The sequence below is a fragment of the Dicentrarchus labrax genome, unplaced genomic scaffold, assembly GCF_905237075.1.
Source record: "Dicentrarchus labrax unplaced genomic scaffold, dlabrax2021, whole genome shotgun sequence".
NCBI lineage: Eukaryota > Metazoa > Chordata > Actinopteri > Moronidae > Dicentrarchus > Dicentrarchus labrax.
The window spans coordinates 17,215,108-17,242,564 of record NW_026136706.1 but is presented as its reverse complement, the minus strand read 5'-3'; the positions used below and the strand labels follow the sequence as shown (position 1 = coordinate 17,242,564).

Below are 27,457 nucleotides of genomic sequence, written 5' to 3'. Positions count from 1 at the left end.
AAAGAAATTGCACACTTGCAGCATTGACATTGAATGATAACATCAACTACAAAAATATACTAAATAACTGATAAAATATACTTCTTTATAATAGCTGCCATGTTGGCCACTCACAGATTTATATCATAATATGTTTGGAGAGAATATTAGCAGGAACTGCAGATCTGTATTGCACCCACACATGCAGATTTACAGAAAAAGAAAACCTGACTTGCAGCCAAAAAGTGACATGGAAAGCAAACAAAAAAGAATAAATCAATGTGCACAGTGGATTAAAAATGAAAAATATATTTTGGAAAATATGATGACGTCTTTGTAAAGCTGAAGTTGACCAGTTAAATATTTGCCTTTCGGAGGCTTTTGTGTTTGCTATGTTGGGCAGATGCCCTGTTTGGCCATGAAACAACCCATTGAGACTTGCCACTTGGCCACCAGTGAATAGGCTGGATTGGATTAGGGGGTGCTCAGAACTCCTTGGATACCGGATACCAGCACACTGGATTGATGGTGATTGGCATTGTTTCTGTAAAGGCCTCATCTTTGTGAAAGACTGCGATTTATTCCACAGTCCACAGAAGTAATGTCAAACATGAGAGATCTCTTTAAAATCAGACAACGTACGCACCCATGCATATATGGGTATGTAACAGGGTTTCAACTACAATAAATGTATATGCATGTACAAGTGTAGATTACTATGGCTGTACTAAAAGTCAAATTCTTTTGTCCATTTTTTTTTTACTCATTTCAACCTTTTTAAACCCTTCAGAGGACAGCAGTCTAGCCCCAGTTTGTCCTTTTCATTTATTACCATTACATTCAAGTCACAGAGCAAAGCATCTGTGACTTGACTGCTGGTCTGAAGGTATATCCAGAATTCTTAATGACTCTTCTAAGCACCAAGGTATCCCATCTGTTGCACAACAAAAAAAATGAGTTTTTCCAGAGTTGCAACAATTTTATTTATTATTATTTATATATTTTTTAATTCACATTTGTATGGTCTGCAACAAAATTAAAAATGCTTTATGATCAGTTATATTTGTATATGTTGGTGTTAAACTGTTATTTTCATTCAAAACTAATGTGTTCATATTTTTCTTGCAAAGCAAACAAGGAGATGTGACATTTTCCGGCTACTTTGCAACTTAGAAGACAGGATAAACATCTTTATCATATGGATGGATTTTTCTTTTAAATCCCGATGGTGAGAAGAGAAGAGGATTCTGAACACTACCTTTAAAATCAGTATGTGTTGCTTAACAACCTTCTAGATTGCTGCTCATTCATGTCTCTGATAAACAAATGCCTAGCCAGACTTTGCAGCTTTGAGGGTCTCTGACCTGTGATAAAACCTCATCTGTTTGTTGTTCCAGCTGACCTGATTGCTTGCTATTGTGTTGTCGTGAACAACAGTGCAGATAAACCTCGCTTGAGTTTGCATCTTGATTGATATCAGCTTATTTGATCGACTTCCTGATAATGTTTCTGATACATCCCAGCCCGTATCTGTTTACTGGAGGACCTTGCGCGCCAGGTTGCAGGAATGCTGCCAGATAAAGTGGCTCATGATGAGCTGAGTGACCAGTGAAACTTCCTGATGAGGGCTGAGGAGGTGAGGGGGAGGGGGAGGGGGGGAGAGCTCCGTCCTCCCATCAGTAATCCCCTCTGTGGTGACGTCACACGGGCTGTCTCCAAAGGGACGCAGCGTTGAGTGTTTGGGCAGCCAGGCGGCCAGTGTGCATCCCAGGACGCAACATCAGTGTAGCCGGGGCTCAACTTTCTGCTGATCGCTTCACTTCAGACGCTTTGGAAAAACTTACAAAAATGGGTAAGTTTTTCCTCCTTTTTTTTTTTTTTTACCAACAAAAACCCCCGTGTGGCTATAAGACGGATTTAAATATCGCTTTTTTCCCCCCGTCATGACAGCATGCTTCATACTTTGTTTTGGTCGCTCCAACTTTTGAGGGCGCGCCGATTGTTTTAAACTCAAACTTATTCCAACTTGTAGGACTACTGGTGCTGCAGAAGCAGGCTGTTTACCTGACCCGCTTTTCATGAGAGTCGGCATTAGAGCAGCCTGCTGAAGCAACTTGAGGAAAGCGATTAGAGAGATTAAGTCTATCAGGATTCCTGCAGTCAACTCTGTGCGAGTCTGTGTAGGTGTTAAATCCAGATCAACTTGCTGCTTCCACTGTCTCTCTTACTTCTGCTTTCAGCTGAGCCTTAGTGCTGAATTGAACAGTTTGATTAAAACCTATTTTCAACCAGCCTTTTTTTTTTTTTTTATCATTATCAGTCTTTACTGGCCAGCAGTGATTGATAATGTAATGGTGAAATGTTGTGGTGGGGTTTCCTAACCTTACTGCACAGTATTATGCTGGTAAAGACTTGAGTAAAAGTTACTGGAAAAACAGGCAACATGTTGTATTAGTCAGATGCTCCGTAGCTGAAGCAACTCACATTCTGTGTGAGTTATGCCAGAGCTTGTAATTGCTATCTGAAGGGCTGAGCTGAGACCGTCCCATCTTTAAATCAGTCACAAGTGTCGGCCATCTGTGCTCCCAACCTGGTTGATTCATGGGAGGAGTGAGGCGCCCATGCTCATGGATGTTTAGTAACTTCATACCAACTTTAAGACTTTGACACAGTGGTAACCTGTGGAGCAGATGGGGAAAATAGATGGGAAAAACACTCCTCTTTCACTCCAAACTGTTCTCATCCTGCACTGGACTAGATATTTGACAGTAAAACCATCCAGTAGTTGCAGTTCCTCTATTTTGAGCTGATTGCTTCAGTTTTGTGTCGCCTTCAGTGCGGCATATATTGGCTTGTGTTGTTTGTGGCGGTGCAGCTGAGGGCAGGGAAGAACACTGTGCGAATGTGTATCAATGCTCATTAATTCACTCTGAAGCTCCTCACAGAGGCGTCTTTGTGCTCCTAATTTGGAGCTGCTCCTTTGTGCGACTTCAGTGGCTCTTAATGTAGAGAGAGAAGTTCACTGAATTGCAAGTTCCAGAGTGGATACCCTGTGAACTAATTCCCCACAGACCCTCTTTCACTGTCTCATAGAGGATATTACTCTGCATGGCAATCAACCTTTGTGCATTGTCCATTCGCTAAAGCTCCCATTTTATATTCAATGATTCTCCATGGCCCTTTCTGGAGAAATAGTGTAGCCTGCTGTTGTGGACATGAGGAGATTAATTTGGAGACTTGCTAGTTGCTGTAAAGGTCGCCTTTTGTTGTGTCAGAGAAACGGATATCATACTGCTGTGCTGTGATTTACTGTGTTTCGTGTGAAATGGCTTTAAAAACAGAGAAATGGATTAACTGTGTTCATGAAGACATTCAAGCCCAAAATAAACAGGATGTCCCGGGGCTGATTGTGTGTGTGGAGCTGCGAAGTGAAGATGTCATTCAGACTGAGGTTATATAACTTAAGTCTGATTTGATCTTACAGTGACCTTCACCTCGCAGAGGGGCCACATGTTTTTCAGAGAGATTCTCCTCTGTCCTTGCGGTGAACGGTTTAACAGTGTGTTGGCCTGTGTGAAGGATGTGGGAGGATAACTTGGCGTCGGTCCGCTGAGCTCAGTTCAGAGGGATTATCAAGTTATTTTTCACAAATATCTTGTTAGGTACTTGGTGTTAGTCCTGTGACAATTACCCATCCAACAGAATCTGGTTGCCAAGAAGCCTCCATGATAACTGAACACACTGGAGAACAATGTGGTTTCAGTTCTACCTCATTGAGCCAGACATCTGAAGAGAAAAGCGTTGGCCTGAAGATAAAAATGTTTTCTTGCATGTGATGATCATACTAATTTTAGCAAGAAAAGCCTGCAAGGAAAGCTTCATAAATTTCTCTTACTGCAGATTGAGCTGTAGAGAAGAAAGCTATCAAACATAAGAGAGTTAAGAGTTTAAGACGCATTTTGAATAGTTCTGAAGCTCTCATACAGCAGGGAAAATGAACAATCTCTTGAATTTATGTCTTTCACAGATACAGTTGAATGAAATGCTTAACATTTAATGATGTCTTGTGACAGGAGATTCAACTAATCAAATACAGCAAATTATAGACACAAAACTGCACACTGTGTCTGTTCTTCTGGGAGCCATATTGTGATTGCAAAAAAAAGAGGAAAGATTGCTTTTCCTTATGGAAACTTATGAACCTTCAAGCCAGAGTGTTTTGTATCAGCGTGGTGGTCTTGTGGAAAAGGCCACCAGGGCTGGATGCAAACCAGATCCAAATGTTACATCATTGTTTTTGAGTATTTCAAGAAAAAGACAGTTAATCACACCTGACATGAATGTGTCTTTAATTAAACATGTTGTTTAACCGCTCAGCTGATATTGCTAGTGGACAAGTAGAGGCCTAAATGTTAATCTCGTGATTAGAGTGAAGACTTCATGATAAAATCTTAAGAACAGTTCTGTTCCACACACACAGGGGTTGGACAACGTCCTTTGTAATGATTTTTACATGTGTGCCTGTGAAGTGTCTCTGAGGTGTCGGCTGTCATGTGCTCTTTAACATTGCACATTCCTCCTCAATCTGAGCTAGGATGACTGGAAAGTGTCTGATTATTTAGCTCCCACATCAGCAGCGATCACTGTCACAGACACATGCAGTGGACTGTGTGTGCGCTGTGACCCGGCATCCTGAGTCTGAGAGGAAAGACCCATGACTGCTAATGCTGTGCCAGCTGAGGTGTTTTTGCGCTCTCAGAATCAACAACTTGTCAACCAATGGCAGAGCAATAACAGAAAGTCAGATAATTTCCTCCCTGCTTTCAGTTGACTCATGGCGATATTATCCACTGAGGCAAACTCTAGGTCATGTGCATGCCTCTGTTTCCAAGAGAAAAACACAAGACTGCAAGAATGAGTCACTGCAGAGATGGTCAAAGGGTGCTGAGAGCAAAATTTAACTTTTCTGTTTGTTTGTTGGAAGCATCAAAGCATTCTCTTCTTGTTAACTACAAAAAATCCCTTCCCAAGTCTTAAATGTGGTTCAGTCCAAAGGAAGTATGCACTAACATTTTTATGACAGATCCCACAGTTTTTATGTCACCATCAATAATTCCTAAATTGCTTTTCGTCTTTCGTTTGCAATCATTAATTACACTGAATATCCTCCATAATGAGGTAGTTGCTGTCATAGTTACATGATTTCTGGGCTTCTTTCCATTTGGCATAGGATATGACTGAGCATCTTTGGTAATTATACAGCAGATGAGGCCCCTACAGTACTTTTTGCAACTGTGCAGCTCTAAAAAAGAGACCCCTTTTACATAGTTCAATCAAGACTTAATTCATCTCCTGATTCCCTTCCTGCTCCACTTTGTTTCCTCTGAAATATTCCTCGTCTCTCATTCTGGGTCTCTTTTCCTCTCTCATCTTCACTACTTTCGTTTTTTTTGTTCCTCTCCAGCGCTGCAGGTCTCCCGGAGCAGTCATGTTAATTTGTTGAGCTTAATAACTCCTCAGACAACAAAGAGGGCCATTGAGTATTGTGACATGAAATGATCGGAATAGAAGTTCCTGAGTGGGGATGCTTGTTCAAGCATGTGCCTTGGCCGTCACTTTTACTAAAAGCCTATTCACAGTTGAACAGAAGAGATGCAAGTGGGTGCGTGGGTGACTCTGTGAGCGTGTAAGCAAGTTCACCCTTGTAACAGACCGTCACACTGCCACATAGTAGAAGCAGGATGTCATTTGAATATCTGAAAATACCCTATCTGCAAAAGACCACTGGCTTTCAGGCATGCACAGGCAGCTGAACCCGGGTGTGGTATAAAATATGTCAAGGACACAATCTGGCCTTTATCTTATATGCAAGACTTCATAAAAACATGATTTTCAAGGTTAAACTGCCAAACACATGCATAATAATGTCTATTTTTTCTCCAGTTTTTCAATATGTTTGCATTAATGCATGTATATGGAGTGCAGAGGTGATATTTGCCAGCAGAGCAGCAATCTGTATCGATGTTTTGTTCACAGTCAGATGATTGTTCCAGAAGGCCTCTAGGAAATAATAGGTTGGCAAAAGCAAAGAGCCCCTGCAGCTCATGGACATTCACTCACTCTTTCAACAGGCATTCAGCCCCACTGTAGGATTTTCCGCTATCTACAGTAAACCACATTACTGAACTCAATATGACCAAATTTGTTCCGGCACCAAAAAACACTGCAACTGCCTTGATTCACTCTCTCCATATCACATGAGCAGGAGACATTGATTATATAGTCAATAATGTTTTCCCGGAATGACCTGTTTTCTCTTGCCATTCTTGTGTAAGCAAGTAAATAGATCACAATGCCATCATTGAACAGTGTGACTGCTCTACACACACTGTAAAAAAGAAACATTTGGGAGAACTTAAAATTTTAAGGCAACAAACTTCAGCAAAGTTATGAGTTAGGCAATTAAACTAAACTTTTTAAGTTTTGCTTTTGAGTTTGTTCAGCTTTCAGTTCAGAGTTCTCTGAACTCAACTCCAAGTTGAAGTAATTTATAATTTCACATTGTAACAACTTTGATTCATATAAAATCCTTTGCAACAATGTACACTGTAACTGCAGATTTGTTCCAAGACCCATGAAAAGCTTCTGAATGGTTTCAAATGTGTACCTCAGTTCTTCGGGGGATGGGGGGTTTAAAAAAAAAAAAACCCCAAAGAGGGAGAAAAAGGGCGGGGGAGGGGGGGAAATCCTGAAGGACGATCTCTTCTTATACAATAACGGCGATGTTTACGACACTTGCAGAAGCTTGACTATCATCATCCTCCAACACGGCGAGGATGCCCACAATGAGGTCCTTCGTTTGCTCCTCTTTGGGTCAGTTGCCTTGTGACCATAATTCCCCCCCCCAGCTTAACAGTTATTGCTAGTATTTTGGTTTTAGCCATTAATGTCAACCCAGCTACTCCTAAAGCTGTAATACTGTAATGACAAGTTAGTGTACCAGTCAGAAAAAACATGCGGGCCCTGTTAGGATGAGGGATTAGGATTGTCTTGCAACTGAAAGACTTAAGTAGTAATAGCTCACTCAACCATTTTGAACAGAACAAATAGCTTGGTTTGCTGGACTGACTATGTTACTGACTCAAATGTTAATAATTTATATTCTAAAGTCTTAACAACTTTAAATACTTTTTCTTGCCAAAAAATCTAAGTTAGTGTTTTTACAGTGCAGAATCATGGCTGTGACAGGGAGACTTATGCTACATGTAACTAATGCCTCTATGGCCAGGATCTAGGCCAGAGGATTTGAGCCATGGGGTGACTACAAGGGTGAAATTCTGAAGTTGCACTCTCAAGTGGCATTCAGGCCGACTTTAGCCCTGTGTGAAAAAAACTCAGTCCAATTACTCAAACTTCACTTTCTGGATTGCATTTCATGAATCTGAAGCACCATGCCCGCACCAATGCAGCCCCTTGCATTATTTTAACACAGAGCTGTTTTCGATCTGAACGCCCACTTAAGGTGTCCGTAGGCTTCAAAGAAAGTGCTTGTCGGAGGGTCAAACAGCGTCTGAAATGCTTTTCCGTTCCTTTTTTGTCCATTTCTGAAACTGATAACAAGCAAGCCCACTTCATGCAGCAATTGGCCAGGTGTTGTAAAGGTTTTTCATATCCTCATTTCAGACAACTTCTTCTGTCATCTACAAATGAGGGCACTTGAATACCTTCAAGGAAAGACTGTCCCATTTAGAGCCCTTATTCCCATTTCAAGTCATTATTACATCCCGCCGCTCTCTGTGATGGCAGGCTTTTCACCCTGCCTCCAAAACACTTTTGCATTCAGATGTCGTCAGACAACACGTCATACGAACTTGTTGGTTTTGAGCACCCAGGCCTTAAGGTTAATAATTTTTCTAGTCTGACTTAAAACATGACTAGACTCAAAACACTGTGGTCCTATCCTTTAAGGACCACAAGATGTTTGCCGACTTGCTGACGACCAACTTTTTGAAACTGTGATGTAGAAAAAAGGTTTCTCCATTAATAAGATAGTAAGGCTCAAAGACAAGTAGGTTTGGACATGTGGTCGATCAACAGGTGTTTCCGTCTATTGTGGTAGGTTAGCCAAGTTGTGTTTCGCTTTTTAGAATTCCCTTTTGTTCACATTTCAAATCTTTTGGCTTGATAATTGACAAGTAAATGAAGGCCTCAGAAACTCCCTTCAGAAACCTATTGAAGTCGTCAAAGATTCCACGTTGATTTTTTTGCACACAGTGTCAGATGTGTCAGCTAAGTTGTTTGGTTCTTTCACCACAATGTATTTGTTCTTCCCGTTTTGGGAGAAAGTCCCAGTATTCTTTCTATGTTTCAAAACTCCTATGTAGATAATTATTAGGGGCTCGATGTGACCACAGTTCACATGTGAAAGTAGCGAGGTGAAATGAGAAGAGATAATAGGACCTCCAGCTAATTTCCCTGTAGGATCATCTGTGAGGAGTGAGAGCAGAATGCATTAGTCTGCTTTTCAACTGTGGGAGCCTGTAGGTTTGAGGTGTTGGCTGTGTGCCCACTGAGTGTATTCAACCCTCCACAGATAGGTCTTTGTCCTCTGCGCTTTTACGCAGCTGCTAAACAACCGTAAGACAAAAGCATCTGGGGTACCCCGGCACACCAATGAGAAATGTTCACCATATGAAGAGCCGTGCCAGACAGCCTGAGACCATTTGGGTGCAGCCAAATGCTATGCTTGGGATGAATTAAGCAGGAATTTAAATGAATACCCATGTAACCCCTTATGACTTTTTTTCTTTGCCTCTATATTCAGGATAATGTGTAAAATTCAAAGATATTTTTTTGTGACAATACTGTACCAAAAACAAAACTTATTTCTTCACAGCTTAATGTGTTGGTTATCTAAGATGTTGCATCAAATGCACATGACTCCTCTTTGCTCTTGTTGTTGTGATGTGGTGATGCATGTGACACACTGAAACCAGAGTTGGAGGCCACTGGACACACACTCTCTCTCTTTCTCGCCAAGAATCACTTTCCTGCCCAAGAAAAAAAAGATTTCCAAGGGAGAGTTTTCATTGTCTGCTTATTATCCTCTGGAGAAAGGCTTGATCAGCAGGAAGAGGCACTTCTGCCAAGCAGATGAAAATCTGCAATAGCTGAGCTTTAATAAAGCGACAGCTGCAGGAAACCCAATAGCTGAGGGAGAGTGTTTGGGGAGACTGTTTGCTTCACAGACTATTTGGGGGTTTGAGAAGATGGATTTCAATTTGACTAAATTGTTCAACGCCGAATTTGAAAGAAATTAAATGTATTCAACATAGAATACTCTGAACCCACACAACTGAGTCATTTAGTATCGTGTGATGCTTTTACCATTTGCACACTTGATGGTTTTTTTAAGGTTTTTGTGTCACTAGGTTCACTTTGGAGGAGAATACCAGCTAACGGCAGCTTCAGGAGAGAGGAAATCCCAGATGTTTCTGTCTGAAAAACAGCTTGACCCTGTAACCACACACAGACCAGAGGAGAGATCAGTTAGCAGTGTTAATATTACAGCTCCACCACTGAGAGGCCTCATAAGTCATCTTAGCTTTTGACCTCTACTCTATGGGAAAACATTACTGTAACAATAGAGTGGCCACAGCTGAAAAATGGGAAAGTAATGTAGTGAAGGAAAGGAGCATCCAGAATGTACAGAGCAGGTCTGAAAAGTGCACAAAAGGTTGTAGATGTGTGCGTAACATAAAGTACTTCCATGGCATGTGAGGTATACAGTGTTCGCCTTGTGTTTGCTATTGCTGGGCAGGTTTAGAATATATGCTTTTTAAATTTGTATTTGAGGTATGGCACGAGTGACTTGTCCTTTTTAGTCATTTCATTCCATTTAATGGCATCTTGTGGTGTAATTGCAAATCGTAACTCCCTAACTTTACCCTCCCCTTCCTAGCACAAAAGAGAAGAAACTGTGGTAGCTGAGAAACAAGTAAAAAAAAATGCAAATATACTCATTCTGTATTCATGTGATTATACACTAAAAACATACCTATGAATATTATATTTCTGCCAATAGAGCAGTGTAAATGTTACCCACTGGACCTTTTTTAATATATTATCACAGCAGCGGTTGTGTGTGCGGTATGCATCATCCATATTGTTTGAGTGGTGGAGTGTGCACAGAATACATTCCTGAGAGTGTAAATGTTTACGTGATGTAGGGATTGCATCACATCAGCTGGTGCCATAAATGGGTTCTACTTTAGCATCACAGTGGATGCTTAATAATTTCCAGTGTGATGGACAAAATGTTATTACAGTCTCTGCTGTTGGAAAACTGCCTATCAGTGCTTAAAGCAATAAAGTAATGGATTGACCCACTCTCACAGAGGTCAGCCTGGGGGAGAGTATACCAACCACTACAGAGATTAGCTTCCATCTTTCTCGTCTGATGAACACTTTTTTCCCACTTATTGTTAAGCACTTAGTCCATGTCTTAACTCCTTCCATTCCCAAATCGGAGGACAAACACATCTCTGCAGGGGTGGAAGTGTCAGGTTCAGGTTACGGGCTGACTCTCTGTCCTTCCAGGATCCAGCTGCAGGACACAGGGCTTCGAGTCACGAGAGGAGAGCCTTGCGGAACAATGGCATTGAAGTGATCTCCCTGTCATCTGCTCTGTTGTCATAGTGCTGACGATGAATCCTGACATGGTGGGGTCTGACTGGCTGGTCTGTTGAGTAGCGCCGGCTGGGGCTGAGAGGAGGAGGTTTCTGCCCTTTCTAATGAGGGTTGGGGGAACGGGGCTGGAGGGTTTGAAAAGGGTAGAGTCTTGGGTCAGGGGTGAGAGGTTGGCAGCATGAGGCGGAGAACAATAGGACCGGCGGGAGCGACGCAGAGAAAGAAATCCCAGCAGCTGGGGGAGACACAGAGGAGGGTGGGGGCTGTTCATGGGAAGCAACCTCAAGATTAGCTGGAGAGTCTAGTCTGATGTCTCCATGTCTCTGTGCTTCATTATGTCTCTATTGTGTGTGTGTGTGTGTGTGTGTGTGTGTGTGTGTGTGTGTGTGTTTTCACATGCTTATGCCCTGTGCAGCAAGTAGGAAAATGACTGGCCCTGGGTTATTTGCCATCACAGCAGCTGAAGTGTGAGAATGTGAGGTGTGGAGGTCCTTGTCAGTATAAAAATGACATATATGAGACATCAAATCAGAAATATCTTGCTTTCAAACAATATCTAGGCCTCATGACATAATGTGCTAGATTCCCCTTACAAATATCCTTATACATGAGTGGTAAATTTGATGTGATTCAGCAATTTGCACCCACGTCTCAAACCACCATCAGTGAATTAACAGGCCTTCATGATACATTTTACAGGAGCAGGTTGTTCATGTTTGATGTTATTTTCGTTGCAAGGTAATGACTAATAACAGCATTCGGTGTGTGTGTGTGTGTGTGTGTGTGTGTGTGTGTGTGTGTGTGTGGTTTCATTCGCCAACATAAAATTCACATTTCAATCAATATATTATGTGCGCATCTGTAGTACAAGATATAACAAATAAGCTGCTTCAAACTGACTGCTGTCCGGTCACTCAAGTAGCATAAAAGGCAACTCAGTGCTCTTTATATAAAGCTAAATATATAAATGCTTACGGTGATATGTATTGTATTTGGAGGATTAACGCCACTAAGGGAAGTCCCTGTGGGATTTATTTGTTCTCTCAGTGCAGTTTAATGGACCTTCTTACATTTCAAATGGGTCTCGGAGGCGCACGGAAAACTCACAGAAAATGATCACCTGACTTATAGTGACTTTCAGCTCATTGTTTTGGTTTTAGTTGCTTCCAGCTATTGTCAGCTGAAACCATTCACTGTATTGTATTCAGGACCAAATGACAACATTTAGGACCTAAACAACTAGATATGGCTATGCTAATATGCTAATGAAAATATTGCCCCATATCTGCTAGATGTGTAAATAGTCAGCTTACTAATATGTGCACTATATTAACTTAAAAGTTGAACCCCTAAGAGTCTGTTCCAGAGAAAGTGCTGAATGATCTGTGTTGTCCAATTTTGGGAAATAAAAAATGTGTTTTAAACCCCAAGATTTTTCTTGCGGACCAAGTATTCCGGGGTAGCTGGGTATTTTCATTACCCTCCAATTCTTGGCAAAGTATAATTACAATATATTTTGAAAAGACAAGAGGTTATTATGTAGCATTATTCTAACAGGATAATGGAGAGGTGTTTGCTTGCAGTACCTCTTGGCTGGTTCGTTGGCTCCATAATGTAAGTGTGGCAGACCACAAAGACAGCCGTGCCTCTTCCAGACCAGTATCATTAAAATATTTAGTGCACACTGAAAGAAAAACAAACAATTATGCAAAGACCTTTACTTTTCTCTAAAATGGCAGGAGTTCATGGCCTGCGTGGAGGATGGTGGGGTACAGCGTTAAACGCCTCCTCTCTCTACCTCTCTCTGTCACTCTCTTCCAGGTTTCTGTTTCCTGGCTTTGATTTGCTCTTTTGACTCCAGACTGAAATTATGAAATTCTTAGTCTTTAGGTTTTGATATTGCATTGGATTTCTGTCCGGCCAAGCCATTGTGGCAGTTTCCAAGGTACTGTGAGCTAGGAAGCCTGGATAATACGAAGCATCTGTGTCTCTCACTCTCCCTGCAACCACATTGGCTGTGGAGAGTCCAGAGAGTCAGGGCTGTGAAGTCATTTTTAGAGGAAAAACATGGCTGCCAGGCACCAGTGAGTGTTGCTCCATTTCCAGACCTAACACGATACTAACACAAACATGTAATTAGAGAAGTGCTGAGTCAAATACCGTGAGCATTGTTTGGTCAAACGTAATTACACTGGAGAAAAAAATACAATCTGGAATATGTACAGTGGAAGAAATTACAACACAAATGATGTCTCTATTATAAATGGTTGGAATTGAACGGCAGAGTTGGATTTCTGCTGCAAGAATTTAAGTCTTCTTCATGCTGAAGAATCCAGTAGCAATGTGTTGGTCTGTGGGATGATATTTTGCACCACAAACAGATGCAGTGGTTGGTTATAAGATTTGATTTGTGAAGTTGGAGGATGGCAGGTCATAAGAACGATGAATATATGGTCTGAAAATGAAAATAATCTGCAGTTGTAGAGTTAGAGAGAAGTGACTTTACCCTACCTTTTGTAGCTGGCTCTTCATCTCTGCGTGAGGCTATGAGCCCGAAGATACATTAGCCACTATTAGCATAACACACCCACATTTCAGACCCAACTGTACACAGTCAAGTTGGATTGTGGGTAAAGTAGGTGCCAGGGTCTGCTGCATCAATGTTGGTACTTTTTGTTTTAAACTGTCCGGTTTAACTGTGTTAATAGGAGAGCAATGCTTAAATGGTGAATGCCCTTTTAAGGGTTACAGGCACGTGCACTAAAAGAGAAACATCCAAGACACTTGTTCAAGTTCAAGTATAAAGGTTAAAAAGCCTTTTATTTAAGTATGATACCATAAAATAATTAAATGCCTTTTAACCTTCACTCTACTCAGTGTACTGGAGATTTTTATTACAGCTATGTACACAATGATGCTGGAGAAAAATAGATTTTTCTTAGTTTATGGCTTTCTGACAGAGCCAAAAGAAAGCACACGGCTCATTATAAGTCAGCCCATTGTGGTTTTCCTTTTCACTGTCCACATATTTTTCTATAATGAATGAAGACAGTTAGCACATTCATTTTTTCCATTGCATAGAGAGTTTTTTTCTTAGGAATGCAACTGAACGGCTCATGTTAGTTGTATTGGTTTGTTTTTAATCATTACATGTATGTATTAGCTGTACCTAGAGGGTGAGTTTGAGGCATCAATTTAGATGTATTGACTGTAAATAAATCATGCTGAATTGTTCAGCCAAAGTCATACAGAATTTGTAATGCTTTTTTCCCCTGTAGACTCACAGAGGGAAATGGGTCAGCAAACATGTGAATGGATCTGTATAATGGGTTTGTAGTGTGGTTCTTTGTAAACCAATCAATGACTTAGATTCAGCATTCCAAACATGAAAGCTGGTTGACCTATGAAGATGTCCTGCATTTAAATCTAGGTCGGTAATGCCACCACAGTACATTGGAAGGATATCAAATGAGTGGCCGCAACAAATAGCCAAAATAGTGTTAACATATTGTTGTAATCGCTGTCAAATGTTACAGCTTTTTCCCAAGAGGGCAGCAAAATATTCCGGGATATTTGGATCATCAGTATGCTTTCTTGTTTTGGCTACCCTCTCCTTCCCAACAGACTGTGGCCTTGACAATCAGTCACACCTCATACGGGACACTCCACACACCCATTTGGCTTCCTCTGCTCTGGTGTGGTGAGCCTGCTTTCTCAGGCCGTTAAGTGAGTGTAAGTGGTGCTTGGGCCTGGGCACAGACCTTCATCCCTGAGAACTCCTTCCTCAGTGAGAATCGAGCAGGGTGCAGGTCTTCATGGGTGACTGAACACTGAAGGGCATTCAGGGCCCCCCTAGTCTCACAGAGTGAAAGGTTGACCCACAATGAAGCCTCCTCCATTTGTATGAGCTTCATCATGATTCAGATTGTGTCCTCAAGTATGGGAGTGTCGGTGTCTCAACACTGGAGTTTAGCATGCAGCACTCAGCCTTGGCCTCCTACGTTCACATGATTATTCCCACAGCCACTCTGTCACAGTATTTTTGCTGAGCCCTATCAGTCTTGTGCTCTTTATGTGTCTAACAATACCTTTCTTGTCTCATTCATTTGATACCACTTTATAAAAGATTTTGTCATTAAATTGTCATTAAAACTTCACCAATCAGTATTTATAACATTAACAATAAATCACATGACCGCATGGAATGTGAAAGGGGTTGCTCGCAAGGAATTTTCACCCAACTCTGCAGCACAACATTTAAACTTAATTTAAGTACAGTACATTTACTGTATTGTTTAGTTTTCTCTGCTCAAAGTCAATCCTGATTCTAGCAGAAGGAGCAGCAAAGCTTCAGTAAACAAACAATACGCCACCTTCCCAGAAAGCTGAATATCTAATTGCAAAAGACCAGAATATTTTCCTCAGGAGTAGGCGGAGACCAAACAAAGGTCAAAGCAGAGTGAATATTGGCCTTGCATTCAACAGGTGGGAACACAACACAACTTTAAATGAGTCCTAATGTCTGCTCCACGATTTCCACACACATTTTTGACAAAATACACTGCTGCTTTTGGAATAAATTGTAACATGATGCATAATATGATAGATTTACAATGGATTCCAATAATATATCTTGCAGCACAATATATATTATTAGGCATTATAGCAGATTATAAATGTTTGGTTAAGCATGTTGAATTTATTTACCACTAATAAAGTTATATTTTTCATATATAATTAGCTCATTCGTGCTTAACAATCACTAGCTCATTCATCAACTGCCTGGCAACCAGATGACTAGTATTCAGTTGTATTCATGCACTGTGCAGCGTGGCCATGATACCTTTGTGCCAGCACAATTTGCTGCCACACCTCCCACCACTACTCCCAACCTCCTCCTTATGTGCTAAGATTTTGGTATTGTTGATTTTAACTAAAATCTAAAGCAGTTGTTTGTGTTTGTTAAGAGGGGGGGGTTGTTCTCTATATAAAATCTTTGTTGCTGCTCCAATTCTTTTGAGAGCTCCCTCAAAGAACAAAGGCTTTTCTACCAACTCTGTAACCATTTGCTATAAAGGGCTTTCCTGGATGTGTCTCCGACTAAAACAGGAGTTTAGGCCAATACCTTTCATAAACACTGATGTAATTGACTTCATGATTTGCCTTTTGGAGGTAGAGCATGAACACTGTGACACTATTATAGTGTAGTATTTCTCGTGTTTTTCTGCAGCTGTTTGACCATGCTTTTTCACTTAAGTCAGTGTATGACTTTTCTTTTCTTAAAGAATAAAACGGAGTACTTTGTTAACTTAGTCAAACTGACTAATCTATGATGCCTTCACATGCACTTACGCAACATATTTATGACCCCTATCATGTTTAACTAAAATAATTGTGATAGTTTTCCCCAGCTTGATCTCTAAGCCAAAATGGGCATTATTTTAATTGCAGGGTACTTTTGTCATTATTTCCAATCAAAAGCATCTTTGTTTATACTAGAATCCAATTTTTAAAGTTAGTCTGAAAACACAAGAACAAAGGCTTGATCACATGTTTTGAATTTCCTTTCACGTGTGCGCAATAAACTCAAACATTTTGTTGTCAGTGCACTTTTAAAGGCCTGCAGCTGGATCCCTGGTTTGCCTCTATGTGGTTACATGTGATACATTTAGTCTTATGGATTAAGCACATTTCTTTTGATGCTTCACTTGAGCTCCTTAGTGTAATTATTGGGGAAATTCACAAGCACAGTTACCTCTAAATCAGCTGTATACCACCGCTTGAATCATCACTTCTACATATGGGCCGGAGTCTCTGTTCCCCACTTCACGAGGATGTTAGTTCTCCTGGTGTTTTACAGAGCTGACGGTGAAAAAGCTTGAAGATTAGTGCAGCATTTGTTGTTGTGGGATCCCCACTAAGTTCACTTCCCTGACCCCTGAGGCTCCCCTCCCCCTGCTGATCCCCCCCTCTTCTCTGAGGTCTGGTATCCGTGAGAAGACCTCACTCCAGCTCTGCTCCAGCAGGGCTCTCCCCCCACTGCTGAAAGGCCTTTCTCTCATTAGCATGCCCCTGGGGCTCCTTGGCCCGCTGTTGCCAAACAAACACAGCCAAGATCTTCTTCCCTGTCTCCCTCAGTGTCTGTTTCCCCAACCATCTCTCGCTGTCCGTCTTCCTCTGTCTCTGTTATTTTTAACAAGTTGTTTCTCGGTGTACCATCCTCTTACCGTTCTCTTATTTCTCCCTCCTTTATCAGCTCCTTTACCCCGCTTAAAGTCTTCATGTTTCAGCCCTAGTGATTCTCTGGTTCTCCAATTTTCACATGCTGCTTCCTCTGTTGTTTGTTTCAGCCCAGAGGACACTGTTTAGGAAATGTAGATCTGCCTGTCTTTCCTGTGTCCTTTTTTTATGAGAGTTAGAAGCCACCAGATGGAGGGAAGACAGCGGTCAGAGGTTGTTAATGTATGCTACAGGAGCAGGGGGCATATGGTGCAGATCAGAAGATGAAGGGCTAACCCCCCCCCCCCAACCACACCATACCACAGCATGCACACACACGCACACGCTCCCTTTTGCTGAACTGAGATGATTGTGTCCCTGTATTCTTTCTGCTCCAGCCTATACAGCATAGAGTGGTTTTTTCACCCCCCACTCAACTAAAGTAGGGATCTCTACTCACCCATCTGTAACTCCCCCTCTAATATAACAAACCTGCTTTCACCAGGCAGCTTGCTGTGAATTGCTATTCAGGGTCCTACTACAGTTTCGGAGATTGGGACGTCTGAGAGCAGGGAGTGTGTTCAGGGCATGAGCGAGGATTTGTGTATCATTAGGAGGACAAATGAATTTCACTCAAACTGAATCCCAAAACATTCAGTACAATCAGAATAGATGTGCATTTTGCCTGTGAAAGTGATATATGACTGGGGCAAGCACTATAAGCTCAACCAAATCCCTTCTGACGAGACAAGACGTATGCATTTTGGAGAAGAAGTGTGATGTACAGTGGAGCGGTGCCTTCGTGTGGCAGGACCAGATGAAAAGAGCGAATGTAGAGGAGAGAGAGAAAGAGAGAAAAGAGAGCAGAAAACATGCGGGAGGAGAGTAAGCAAAAGAGGGAGTGAGTAAAGGGGGAGAAAGGAAGAGAGAATTTGCTGAAAGGAAGCATTTTTGTTGGATGGGAGAAAAACAACCATGGAAACTCCATCAGAAGAAAACCAAGACCAGAGGCAGGACAAAAGAGGTACCAATGAGCACTCACAAAGAGCCAGTTCAGTTCTTTTCACTGCTGTGTTTACTGGGGCTTTAACCTACTCCAGCCTGTTTGGTTTCACCCTGCACAATAGTTGGGTAGATTCTGTCCAGCAGGGACAAAAAATCTTTTAATATCAGCACAGCATCCTTGTCTCAGTAACTGTTGATGTTCCAGTTGCAGCTCGTAGATCACTGCCTCTGCAAAATTGTAATCTTTGTAATGCCTCCAGTGTGTTTTCTTGTCCTGCAGTGTTTTGCTTGTGCTTGTTTTTATGATCTAATTAGTTTTAGTATGTGGGATGTTTTTGAGCAGACCTCATTCCTGCAGCTGGAGGGATGCCGTGTTGCCGCTGGACATCATCATGCTAGTGTCACTTTTAAGGACAATGAGCCTGTTGCAGAATCAACAGACGATCAATCAAACCTCAGGGTGCATTTGAGTTGTTCTTTCGGGGGTGGGGGGCATGATTAATGAGGTGGATGAGGGGCTGGCAAGGACAAAGATAAATGAACCAGACATTACCAGTCTCACAAATAGACAGCCGTGAGGACTGTGTACACTAAAGAGAGAGAGTGAGAAAAAGTCATTAACTTGCTCCCCTCCTTCTTGTAGGAATCAGCAGGAATCATTGATTTTTATGTTGCTCTTTGTTCCAAAGTATTCCAGGTAAATGGTTGCACGTTCATACAAGCAATATGGTGTCTCTCAGGGTGCTTAATAATGTAATATTCTGCAAAAGAAACCCTTTTAGTGATATTTACTAATCTCTAAATTTGTACAAAACGTCCCTTGAAAATGCAGAAAGTCATTTTTAGTCAAATGTATAGAAAATAATACCGATCCAAATTCGTTTTGACAACCAAAGGGTATTCAATTTACAGTGATTTATAACTGTTATAAAACTGAGAAAGGCAGCCAATCCTCACATTTAACTGGAACCAGCTGATTTTAGTATGTTTTGCTTGATGGATGACTGAATAGATTACACAATTAACAGAATTGTTCTGTCAATCACCTTAATGTTTAATGACTACATGCGTGTCTCATGAAGACCCTGAGAGAGAGGATTTGTGCATTCCAGCCTACCCCAAATGATCTGTAGTACTTTAAAATAATAATACTTTTATGTTTGGATTTGCGTGTTAGTTCTACCCCAGTGCTGCTGTTGGTGATCTCTACAGCCATCACTATCGCTGTTGGCAGGAGTACAGAGGGGAGCAGGACACGCCATTTAGTAGTATTTAGCTACTAGGTTGTCAGGCTGTCCCCGACTAAAGATAAGTGTTACTAGTTGTAAGTAGTTTTTAATTTAAACCAATGGTCAGCTAGTTGTTGAATGTTAATGATATATGGCTAGTACATGCAGCAGTGCTGTGTTATAAGACAAAAGGTCCGTGTTGCAGCAATCCTCTGATACTTACGTCCCAATGTGCAGTTCTCATATGACGCTGTATTTGTCTGCAAATATTAGACTAATGAAAAGTGCGTCGACCAAGACTATTCTCGTCAACTAACAGTTTACCCGACTATTAAGGGTCATGAAAAAGGGGTAAAGTATACTACATATTCAGTTGGGGACATTGCAATCACATGGTTGAGGCTCTAAGTTTCTTAAAAGTGTCTGTTCCTTGTATTAGAAAGTTTAGGGAACCTTTGAGAGACTGTATGTGATATTTGCCTATAAATAGACTTGACTTGACTCTCCCATCATTTACTCACACAACCCATTCACATATTTACTCCTCTACTGTACCCAAACACACAATCTATGAGCCATTACAGCCATCATTGCCTCTTTTTGTCATTTAATACATACACACATTTCCCTCAGCTGCTTTCACACACAGCCATGTGTGAGCTGCTGTCAACAGCTATTATCTGACAGTGTATATGTTTCCATTGTTAGATAAGTAAACAGTGAGACCACTTTTGTCGAATTTGCAGGCTCTGATCTCCCCCATCCCTTGAGGATGGCCATTATAGCCATTATGGCATTTTTAAGTATCGCTCCTCTCAAAGTGGAGAGTGTGGAAAATGAGACCATTTCTCATAAATGGTGCTTTGGCAGCTCGCCCCAATGAAGCAACAAACAACAACACTTAGTATTAGCTGTAAACAGACACATCTGTTCGCAATGAGGTTGGATTAAAAACTGGATGGCGTTTCTGACGGCGCTGGAAGCCAATTTGAGGCTTTCTCAGAGATGAGATGGGAGAGTTGCGATGTCTTCATCACAAATTGTGTGTGTCCAAGTGTGTTTATTTGTGCGAGTGGGGTTTGTTTGTATCTGATATCCATACTTTTACTATGTACACATGATTATGTGGTGCTTGTTTGTGTTTGTCTTGCATGTGTTTCTTCGCGTACGTGAGGGTGTGTCTGTGTGTGCATTTGATGTCAAATTAAACAATATTTTTTAGAATGTTTGCTGCTCTCTTCATCACAACCAGTTGGTATTTCTCTATGCAATCATGGCAAATTTAGAAATTTTTTTCGACTGAGGGTCCCAGCTATTGGAAGATTTCAGCTTTGTGGTGTTGACACATGAGGTCTGTTGTTGAAGGATGGAGGGTGGTGATAAGGCAGAGCCAGCTGGGTTTAGTGTGCTGAGTCTGAGCTCAAGCAAACTGTGGTGATGCATGGCTGGATTTACTTGTTTGGAGGCACCGGGGCCCCTGTTGCCCCCTTGTACTTGTCCAGTATGTTGCACACAGCACGCTATAGATAGCAGCTTCTTTATAGTTTGCAGACAAACCAATAACTGGTACTTGTATAAGTAGTCCTCTTTTTACATAGTTAGATGCAAATAGATGTAGATGTCATAGATGTCTTTTTTTGTCCAAATCTCCAAAAGATATTCAGTTTACTATCATAAGAGAAACAGATAATGTTCACATTTGAGAAGCTGTAACTTGTGAAATTTTACTGTTTTTGCTTGAAAAATGACTAAAACACTTAATTGATTGTCAAAATTGTTGCAGGTTAATTTTCTGTCGATCAACTAATCAATTAATCGACTAATCGTTGCAGATCTAATTTTCTGTATGTGATGATTTGATGGAACTCAGCTTTAAGAAAAAGGCACAAACTTCAAGACTATGTAACAATTGGGGACCCAGTTGATAATCCCTAACAAAAAACAAAAAAACTAAACAAAATAGAAGCCTGGGGGGTTTAGGCACCAACCATGAACTGCAATGTCCCTGGTTCGCATCCAGCTGAGAACCTTTGTTCCATGACATCCCCTCTTTATTTCTCCCTTCATTTCTCTCAGTCTCTCTCTACTGTTGGCTATCAAATAAAGGTAAACTGCTCAAAAAGAAAACTTCAACTGACACAGGGTCTTGGGGTCTGGAAGTTTGGATAGTCTCTGGGTCATTTGCCCATTTGGTAATCCAGCGTTGTGCCTCTGTCTGTTTGTCTGTCTGTGGGTCTGTATGCCAGCTTGCCTGCGACTCATGTTGGTCTTAATGAGCCATCTCATTCAAACATTGGATGATTTGAACTGCTTTGACAAACAGGATCCTCCTGGAGTGTGAAGTGGCTGCTGTGGCCCATTGTGGCCGAGCTATGTGCGGTGCTGGAGGGGCACACAGGATGGAGCTCAGCAGTGGGCTTGTCCTGGGCCTCAAGCCTGTGGGCCGGAAGAACGGGACTGTGGTTCACTGCCATTCTGAATGGGCCCTGAGAGTCCAGTGTGATGGACAGTCTAGGACTGCACACACTGGCTCTTTGTATCAGGGTTTCTTGGACTCTCTCTCTGTCTCTATTTTTTTTTTTCTGTCTCTCTCACACAATGTTACACACACACACACACACACACACACACACACACACACACACACACACACACATACATACACATACACATACACATACACATACACTTTTTCTCACACAAGTGTCTTTTTTTCCCTCTCTCCTCGTGATCCCGATGTGGCAAATCTATCCTCTGCTGTAAGGCCTGACATTGTCATTACAAACAGTTGCTAACTTGTCTGTGTTTCACTCTCTCACTCTATTTTTCATTCTGTCTTTCCTCCTCTCATTCATGTACTGTAGCATCGGAGAGTGTTGAAGTGGTTGGAGGTTTAACCAGGAGTATTAGTAAGGGACTTGGGTGCATGTGAAAGTCATCAGAGGGAAAAATGTTCAACGTGATTTTCATTTATGGTGCTCCACTCAGAGCAAGCCAGCAGGATCCATTTAGTACAAGCTTGTTGTTTAAAGAGTCACCAGCTCCTACTGTTATTCCCTGTGGAGGAGGATGATTTGAGCTCAAGTCTGCCCTGCAATATCCTGTGTACACTATGAAATCCCACTCAGTACAATCAGAGAAAACAGTCTGTACTTTCTGTGCGGTAGGTTTACTGATGCTGGCGGTCTATTGTATAAGTCAAATATACATTACACCATCCTCTGTGAAATGTAGTGTTATCCATCAGTCTATCAATCTACTTGCAGAATCCTCTTTGAACTAGACGTTGTCATTTAAATAAATTCAGCAAGTTCTGTTTAACTAGGAAAGAAATGGTGGCTTACGAGGGATAAGGAATGTTTCATTTGCTTAGTTACGAAGTGTTAGATGACACTTAGATTGTTACCATGTTGTCACCGTGACGTTTCCACACATAAACCCCATAAAACCCTTAAAAATGTAATTATTTTTACACATTACATATTTTGTAGGAATTATACAAGCAAGTCCTGTATTTAACAAATAAATAAAAGACTGGTATTGATCACTTTCATACAACTCAGCAATAAAGTGAATAAGTGAATTTCCCAAAATGTCAAATTACCCCCCCTAACCCAACACCCAGCAGCCTCATAAAAAAGACGGAAACAAAAAACAAACCTTGTGTCAGCTGATTCTGACACGCATAGCCTTCTATAGATTCCATGATAAATATGCTCGTAATATCTCACAGACCCTGTGATTACTTCAAAATCCCACCTCTGCTTTGAATCCATCGACTGAATGGAAGTGATTTTACTCCGGCAGACTACTGTCCCCATGGTACTTTGTGCAGGACTGCTTAAAAGTGCTGTTGGGCTTTGATGTCCTCTCTCTCTCCCCTGATGTCTAATACCAAGACTAAAACTTTCACAGAGCTCCTTTGTGAACAGAGTAGTATTCCAGAGGTTACTAATAGTCCTGTCCCTGTGCCAGTGTTTTTTCAGTCAGCCAGAACAGAGTTATACTAACCTGCCAACATGTCCAGTTCAGCTGTGTAAATACCACCTCGGATTTATTGTGTTATTAAGCATAACAACCAGTAAGTGACACAAAGTTTCTCCACTGAGAGAAAGATGTATAACCAGTATTCTCAGTGTGGAGGGATAGATGCTTTAAAGGCAAACCACTCCTGTGGAATGGACACTAATCAAACAGATGGCTTATTGATTGGATTGGTGGCTTTCAAACATAATGTACGTTTTTTTTCTCTCTCTAAGTGCTCCAAGTTAGACAAGCATGGCGGATGCTGACATGTCAATCTGACCTTCTCCATGACAGGCTCCAGGGGAGGTTGGTTACATAGTCAATGTGACCTTTTTTAAAGAATGCCCCCCGAAACTGTTCTTATAGCTTTAAACATCCCTATCTGTTTTCCTTTTGTTCACTCTCACCTCGAGTGAAATTCAGGCAATCGAGTCAGACTGTCATGATGATATCATGGCATCTAGCACACTGCTATCAGCTTTTAGACAGCTGGACTAATGGGAATAGTGACGCATTTCAAGGCAGGGTTTGAAACCAAACAGACTTGACGAGTTGGGCAGTCATGCTGATTTCCATGTCACATTTGATTTCAATCAAATTATTTCATAACAAACCAGTGCGTCTGTTGTTACTGCCTCTGTCACTCATGCACATTTAATAGGAGAACTTTGGTAATGGAGATAAACACTAACCACACTTCTCACGTGGAACCATTTCTTCTCTTCAGGAGATTGATATCAAATATATGGTCTGCTACTGGATCATAAGTACCTAAAAGTGACATCCACTACAAGAGCAGCTCTTCCTTTAAATGGACTGTATTTACTTTGCAGCTGGACTCAATATCCTGTGGAGCTCTGTGCTCTGACTTCCAGCAGCCCACTCATCCTCCCTGACATGCTCATCAGAGAAATGTGGGCTGCGGTAGAAGTTAGCAACTCTGCTGTGGGCACACTCATTGAGTTGTGGTTAACATGCTGCCATGGCAACTCCTATTCAACCACCATGGGACAAAAATGTTTTTATCTCCCTGTACTACACAAACAGTCAGGATGAAGCGTCTGACTGCAAGTATTGGCCCAACAGCAGTATATCTGTTTTAATTTCCTCTGTCACGACAAAGAGCACAAACACAGATGAACTTTCAGGATTCTCGCCTCATGGAAGAGGCAAGTGAGTAGAAAAGAATCTTTGGGCTGATTTCTTCAAGAAAAAAACTTTTGTGTTGAACTAAGATAAGCCTTAAAAAGCTTTTTTTTTTCTTTTTTTTTTTTAAATGTTCCTGCTACCTACCAGAAAGAGCAGAACCTTTTGAATGTAAGAGATTAGGGGCAAAAATATATAGTATATTAACCTAAATAGCTTCAAATGGTATCTATCTTCTGGTATCTGCTGTTGATATGGAACAGAAAGTGCAGATTTTAATAGAAACCTTTGTCTAATAATTTATTATTATAAATGTATTGTCTTGTTCCTATTACATAGGCGGTGCTTGGGTAATGGTTTTAATGAATTCCATTTGCATGATCTGTTCTGTGAAATGTGGAGCAGTTCTTATAAACAAAATAAATCATCTTCATTTGCTACAGGACTTCTTGAACCTGCAATCATTGATGTTTTAGCCACTTGGGAGCAGTGCACATAGCTGATATGGCGAACTTGTTGTTATTTATATATCCAGCAGATGCAGAGCTACATTAACATTCATTTGGTGATATGCTTGTGTGCACCTGATGTAACGATCTAATGTAAACATTGATTATAGCAGCTCTAAGTACTTTAGTTGCAGTGTGACATCAGACATATGTGGGAGTTTTAAAAGCAGCCATTGACCTGCATGTCCTATGACTCTGCAACATCCTGTCAGAGACATGTGGATCCGATTGGAAGCACACTGTGGTTTGTTTGCATGCATCCACAGACGGTGCATTGTGGTGACTAGCTCCGTTTCACAAAGCATAAGAACACAATGCGTGAGGCAGATCCATCTAGGTCACTTCATTCCCTCATTGTGAGTTGCCATTGATTTCCATTACAGCTTGGCAGACACCCATTGCTCTGACCTGCTGGATGGTCATTAGTGTCCTTTTAAGTGTAGTGATGAATTGTCAGATGACACATTAAAGGAAGTAAAGACTGTAAAACCTCAGTTTCACGCAGCAAACTGTACTGTTTCTGCTGGTTCTTTACATCACAGAAGTCTCAAAAGGAAGCATGCAGCATCAAGCGTGACCACAGACAAATTTATTGCAATTTATTTTGAACAGACTTGTCTGCTCTGTCTTTGCAGAGGATGAGTTTGTTCTGTTAATCTCAAAGTCAAAAGTCAGTCTGGTGTTCTTTAACGAGTCCTGATGAGTGACAAAACGGCATGTGTTTTTTTTTTTGTTAGAAATGTATTTATAAGGCCCCAAGATAGATTTGTCCAGGCTCAATTGATGAATGGATGATCCATACGACTATTCATTGCATAATTAATTCCCCTGAGCTCACTTCCTGTCTTGCAAGTGAAAACAATTCCTTATATGGGATTGGGGGCTGATGTTGACATAGAATAAACATTTTGAGATAGCCACCACTGTGATAATTTATTACATATTGCGTACATGCTGTTATTACATAATGTGTTGTTACAGGCCTTTTAATTAAAAATATTCGGAATAAAACATTGTGGTATGTGTCGACACTTCATACTGACACAGTGTTTCTGTGTTTGTTCTGCAGGTTGCTTTGAGTGCTGCATCAAATGTTTAGGCGGGGTGCCATATGCGTCACTGGTGGCTACAATCCTCTGCTTCTCTGGCGTTGCCCTGTTCTGTGGATGTGGCCATGTGGCTCTCACTGGCACCGTGACCATCTTGGAAACCCACTTCTCCAAGGTTGCCAGTGATCATGCCATGCTGACTGATGTGTAAGTGACCTCATGGTATATGTATGTACTACATGGCTGCTAATAATGCTTAAGAGTGTCTGAGAAACAAATAAAACTAACAATTACAACATCAGTTTGTGATTGTTAGTTTGTAACTTTTAAAATATTGTGTCTTAAATGTCACTGAAGGATCCATTACGCAACATGCTGACGATTAAAATGTGTTCTTACATAACCACAAAGAGAGGCCTAAATGTAAGATAGATAACACTTGTAATGAGGTGGATTTTATGTAGGCTATTTTTAGCTGATATTGTCTCCCACCTTCACTTTGTCCTGGAGAACAGTCCTAATATGGACATTTTTTTTAATAGTACATCCATTAGTCTGGACAATAAAAGACAGGACTGCACATATGTTTTATGTTGCCTTAGATTTGGAGTGCTGTTTAATTTAAGTTGTCAATGGAGGCAGCCTGTCTCTTGGCAGACGCTTCCCAGAGACGTGCATCACCTGTTATCTCCACATTTGGGCTTAGCATCTCTCTTCATCAGTGTCTTAGGGAAGCTGGACTACTATCTGAATCATAACCATCTGTTCATGATTACTCACGTTTTTCACATCCAAAAAATTACAAATGATTGTAAGCAGCTATTTTCCACACCAGACAGTGCTACGTCATGCTCTTATTTCACCCGACATTTTTAGTGGGTCTCTCCAGTTGTTAAGTTTGGAGGCTTAAAACATGTTATTCATTGATTTGTGTGTACTCTGTTATTTTAACCTATTGCAGCTTTACCAGCACGACTAAAGCTTATGTGTGACATTGCTCTTTAACAGAATACAGCTGATGCAGTATGTCATCTATGGCATTGCTTCATTTTTCTTCCTGTATGGGATCATTCTGCTGGCTGAGGGCTTCTACACGACCAGCGCAGTCAAGGAACTGCACAGCGAGTTCAAGACCACCATATGTGGACGCTGCATCAGTGGAATGGTATGTTGAAACAACCACGTTGCTGTGTCGAACCTGATTCTTAAACACACCAGTATTTTAAAAAGGTTTCCCGATGTTCATTATTGGAATACGAGTTACACGGCGATCTGATGATGCTAACATTATTTCATTTCTGTGTCCTCAGTTTGTGTTCCTCACATACATCCTGGGTGTGGCCTGGCTTGGTGTGTTTGGCTTCTCCGCTGTGCCAGTCTTCCTCTTTTACAACATGTGGTCTACCTGTGCCACCATGAGGTCACCCATGGCCAACCTCACCAACATTGACTCCATCTGTGTGGATGTTCGTCAGTATGGTAAGAGAATAGCGCTCTTCCAAGGAACGTTTTTATTAATTCACACACTGTGGTGGCTTCCAATACAATATTCAAAATTAGCGGGTCCCAACATTTTTTTGCTTGTAACCCCTTGAAAACCAAGCAG

At 41.2% G+C, this 27,457-nt stretch overlaps 1 protein-coding gene across 4 annotated transcripts in view; it reads left to right on the top strand.

The window, feature by feature from the left end:
- Nucleotides 1–1,676: 1,676 nt before the first annotated feature.
- Nucleotides 1,677–27,457, top strand: part of gpm6bb (glycoprotein M6Bb) — a 31,191-nt gene continuing 5,410 nt past the window's right edge. For 2 of the 4 annotated variants that reach the window (XM_051402714.1, XM_051402717.1), the window contains exons 1-4: nucleotides 1,677–1,831; nucleotides 25,872–26,058; nucleotides 26,860–27,016; nucleotides 27,162–27,330. In XM_051402714.1, the coding sequence (XP_051258674.1) occupies nucleotides 1,828–1,831; nucleotides 25,872–26,058; nucleotides 26,860–27,016; nucleotides 27,162–27,330 (517 nt within the window). In that variant the 5' untranslated portion in view covers nucleotides 1,677–1,827. Of the gene's footprint in view, nucleotides 1,832–17,809; nucleotides 17,912–25,871; nucleotides 26,059–26,859; nucleotides 27,017–27,161; nucleotides 27,331–27,457 lie in introns of those variants that run through there. The other 2 variants (XM_051402713.1, XM_051402715.1) reach the window with 2 other exon arrangements.